The following is a 4,227-nucleotide window of genomic DNA, read 5'->3' as shown; positions in this document are numbered from 1 at the left end:
CATTGTTTAAAAACAAAAACAAAAATATCTCGTGAACTCACAGGTCAGTCACCATCTTTCTGGAATTGAACCAATTTTATTTCTCAATGAAAAAAAAAAGATCTCATGGTGGCAAAATAACTGAACTTAAGCCTTGAGTTTGTGCACCAGCTAAACCTCTGCACTATTCCTGTGTCCTTTCTTATCCTTGAGTTTACCTTGCCCTCTCATGAAAAACAGCTGAATTTTTCCAGGAGACACAGGGGCATGGCTCCTGACCTACCATAGTCACTTCACACAGCTCTGGTATCTTAGAACAGGACCTTTTATTCTCCTGGATCCCAAACTTCAGTCAATGTTACTATGAGTTTTATCAGGGCATTGGTGTCAACTGGTCCCAGACTTGTCACATGGTCCCCTGGAAGCTATTCATACACTGCATGGGATTTTAATGTAATAAAGACATGGGAAAGCAAAAAGAGAGCCCAGACACCAAAGACTTACCATAAAACATTTATTTGTGCAATCAAGGAAACAGCAGGACTAAATTGATTTCAGCAAAAAGTTATTTCCGGGGAGTTTTCCTTTTCCCTAAAGGCCAAGTTTCTTGAGGCTCTGTAGCTTTGCTGACAGAGCCACAGTATGAGGGATGTTTTCTCTACCATCCTCTTCATAAGGGCATGGTAGTCTGGGTCTGGGAACATCACATAGTGGGCTGTGATCTGAGTGTTAGTGGTGCCTTAGAATTACCCTGGTACTTAGAGGTTCTCTGATAGCATTATACTATGATGGTCTATTGAGAGGGCCATTATTTCGTTGTTTTCTTGGTACTGTTCTCCAGACCATTCACTGCTCCACTCTTACCCAATGGGATCAGGTGCTCTGGGATGTCTACCTGGAATATATCCTTCCCCCCTTTTCTAGGTATGGGCTCCACTAACCACCTGGGGTTTGAAAGTGGAGTCAGGTACTTGTGCTGTAGGTTGGTTAGCACAGCTTGAGTTTCCAGTTCCACAGCCTCATCAGGAGCTAAGGTTTCTGAGCATTGCAAAGTCTCTCCAATGTCAACAAGTCCTGGGTACAAAGACAGAAACATACAGATGTATTCTTTTCTATACAACAGTTATCTTTATGACAGCAGGATCATTACAGTGTTAACTGATAGGATATAGTATATCACCAAAAGGGTAGGAAACAGGGATTTTTCTCACTAAATACTGGGGACATGACCAATTGAACTAGGGAGTCCTGGGTAAGGCAGTCACAGGCCTTGAGAGAGTGGCTTCTCCTCAGTGACTCTTCCACTAAGGGACAGTCATGTTCTACCATACTGCTAAGGCTGGTATTTACCTACTGAAAGAGAACCAGTTCCAGCCAGGAAGCCTACAGTCAATAAGAGCCCAATTAGATCACCAGATGACTGGATTAGATGTTGATTGGTATCTTACCTAAGGTCCTTGTGACAGGCATTAGAAGCCAGGCAGGCAGCCTTACTCTAGATAACACTCCATGTTTTAAGTGCTTATGCTGACTGTGATAGGCTATACCTTTTGCAGATATTCATGAATAGACAGTCCAGTGCTACAAACAGGTACTGACCTCACATGGGCTCTCACACAAATAGAATCTGAGGCCCAGAGTCAGAGGTAGCTACTGGACTCTGTGGAACCCAGGCTATGTAACCCAGCCTAGTGACTTGACAGCCCTTAGAGAGGCTGCTTGGAAAGGTTAGCCCACATCCTCTAGCTAATGGCAAAACAGAACCACCAAATTATCGATCATCATCCTGTCACAATTGTCTACATCATATTTGGTACAGCCTCACTTACCAGCTATCACCCCTCTGCCATATTTTTCTCCTTCCTGTAGTAAGGTCTGAATCTGTTTCCAGGTCATCCCCAACCTTTCCACCAGCACCTCCTGCCATGCATCATCTTCCCAGTCCCTGTGAGCAATGTGGATGGCAATGGTACAATTCTGATGGCTACTCAAAAGCGGATGCCAACGTGTCTCAAGAGTCTTGACTCCATTTAAGATTAAACCAGCATAGGGCTGCCGAAAGGAGAGGCAGGGAAATTTCATTTTCCTCACAGTCTCTGAGCCTAAAAACAGAAGCACATCACAGTTCAAGTTCATTGGTCCTCATGTTCCCCTGATGTCTCCCATGTGTCCTGAAACTCCACTGAATTTGATGTGCTTCCTGCCACAGAGGCCCAATGCCAGTAGTTGAGATTAGGATGACACTGGTCCATGTAGTTCTTGGGAAGCTCACAGAACCAGGATAAAGACAGCTTGAGGAAGGTACTGGGAGAACAGTGTGGTGTGTACTTATGGAGGTCACTGGGCCCTAGGAGAAGGTCATCTTGATCTAGTCAGGGTTCACACCTAGGTAAACTGGCTTTAGCACAGAGGGGAAGTCTTAGCTTTCCTACTTTTTCTCTGGCTGCCATGATATGGCCTACATCTTCTTACTCTCAGGTGACTGAGCTGTGCTTTTGGACTTAGGAATCCAACTTCTGTGAATCCAAATCCACCTGTTTCTGCTTGGTAGGTGAGGTCACTGCCTGTCCTATTTTTGTTGCCTAGATGTAGCAGCTAATTTTCCTCCTCCCACCACCTGGTACATAGCAGTACCTGCCTGTAAATGCTTCTCTAAATATCTTTCACTAGCTCCACAACCACCATCATATCAAGCCCCTAGCTCCCACTGCCTCTTCAAGCACTACCTTTCAGCGGCCTTGTGCTGCAAAGCTTTCCACGATGCACTCAGAATGACCTTGGTACTGGGGTCATCAGATCATCTCATTCTTCAGCTGAAACCTGCCAAGGGCTCCTGTCCCAACCAGCCCACAATCCACCCATCTCACTAGGCTCCTCAGGGTTCCTTGTAATCTGGCTACCCACCCTAATCATCTGCCCTTTTTCCACTTAATTCACTACTATGTAGCCAAAACAGATGAGTTCCCTTCTTCAGGGTTCTGCAGACCAACATGCTCTGTGGATGAAAAAGCTGTCCCTTTGACTTGTTTCTGCTTCTCAACTTGCACCAGCAGAAGGTAGATAAAGGAAGAAACAAGTAAAAGATAGCTGTGTTCGTTATTGACTGCAGGAAAGGCTTCTGCTCAGCAGGTGCTGGTGATCAACAATGATAGGGCTGGCCTTACAGAGAACAAAAAACGTCCGTCTCACAGGTTGGTTCTGCAATCATGGCAGTGGGAAGGTCCTTTCTGCCTGGGATAAGGACCACCCGATGTAGAAAGTTAATTCTGCATGTGGTTCCCATTATTAACCCAAGCACTTACAATCTAACACGAGAAACATGATTCCACACAGAATGTGGTTGCACGGACATTTGCTCAGGGGTACAGTGCATTCAATATTATTTGGTAGACGAGACTGGGCATAATACCAAAGGCTAGAGATCCGCACGCCTCATAGTCTGGGGTTTCAGTGAGTTCATAGCCTAAAAGTAAGGAGGGACCAGTGCGTGTGGAGCAGCACATGTGGTTTCCATCTGTCTGCATCCACACTTGGAAACAGTGAGATGTTGGCAAGATGGGGCAGGCAAAGATTTGCCTTGGGTTGTCTCTGCACAGTCGGGGAAGCTGGAGCCTGGGGTACCCTCAATTGATTGGGGCCAAGCTTACAAGGCTCCGATTCACAGGTTACCTATTTCCTTTGCCTGCCCTGGGTGTCTCAGCCTTACCACTTCGCACTCTGCCCGCTCCAGTTTATGCACCGTCCTCAGCCTTCCAGTGTTCCAGGGAGATCCGCAGTACCAATAGCTCCTACGCGTGGGTGGATAACGTCAGCTCTAAAGAAAGGAAAACATGTGGGTAGTTAGTGCCACTAACAGGCATTTTTGGACTTTGACTGCTTTAAGGCACAGACGCAGAGACGTACCCACGCCCATACGCACACAATCTTTCGTAAGCGCGCACACCATGTCATTTACATGCTCAAACATTTGTAGCCAATAAGATCTACAGACACCATTTATGCATCAGTGATAGGAAGGCACGGACTTACGTAATTAAGCTGGAAGCTAGGAGACCTTGTGGGATTTACCGGTTTCTTAAAGCAATCTGCCAAATAAAACTGCTTCAGGGTCTGTAAGAGGTGGCTAGGAGGGAAAAGACAAAGAATCGGGGATTTAGTCGGCTGAATCTGCAAAAACGGGAGCCGGGTTTGGGCTGTGAGGGAAGAGGCTTGTTGAGGAAGGGCTTGTGTGAGCTGTGTTAGTCCTGG

General features: G+C 46.2%; 1 protein-coding gene across 1 annotated transcript; it reads right to left on the bottom strand.

Moving 5' to 3' along the window:
• Nucleotides 1-479: 479 nt before the first annotated feature.
• Nucleotides 480-3,868, bottom strand: Eola2 (endothelium and lymphocyte associated ASCH domain 2). The gene is made up of 3 exons (XM_055608737.1): nt 3,686-3,868; nt 1,809-2,081; nt 480-1,053 (listed from the first exon to the last, which is right to left on the bottom strand). The coding sequence occupies exons 2-3, from the start codon at nt 2,059-2,061 to the stop codon at nt 788-790; spliced, it is 519 nt and encodes a 172-aa protein (XP_055464712.1). The 5' UTR covers nt 2,062-2,081; nt 3,686-3,868; the 3' UTR covers nt 480-787.
• Between the last annotated feature and the right edge of the window lie 359 nt (nt 3,869-4,227).

The sequence above is a fragment of the Psammomys obesus genome, unplaced genomic scaffold (genome assembly GCF_907164565.1).
Source record: "Psammomys obesus unplaced genomic scaffold, mPsaObe1.curated_primary_1811, whole genome shotgun sequence".
NCBI classification, from domain to species: Eukaryota; Metazoa; Chordata; class Mammalia; order Rodentia; family Muridae; genus Psammomys; species Psammomys obesus.
Note: the sequence above shows the minus strand (reverse complement) of the source record. Positions and strands in the feature narration are given on the sequence as shown.

What these genes read in the sequence shown, in the direction of transcription:
- Eola2 (XM_055608737.1), bottom strand. Translation starts at nt 2,061, where the DNA reads ATGAAATTTCCCTGCCTCTCCTTTCGGCAGCCCTATGCTGGTTTAATC. An exon ending in TGGCAGAGGGGTGATAGCTG is followed by an intron (nt 1,054 to 1,808) that starts GTAAGTGAGGCT and finishes CTTTGTACCCAG; the next exon opens with GACTTGTTGACATTGGAGAG.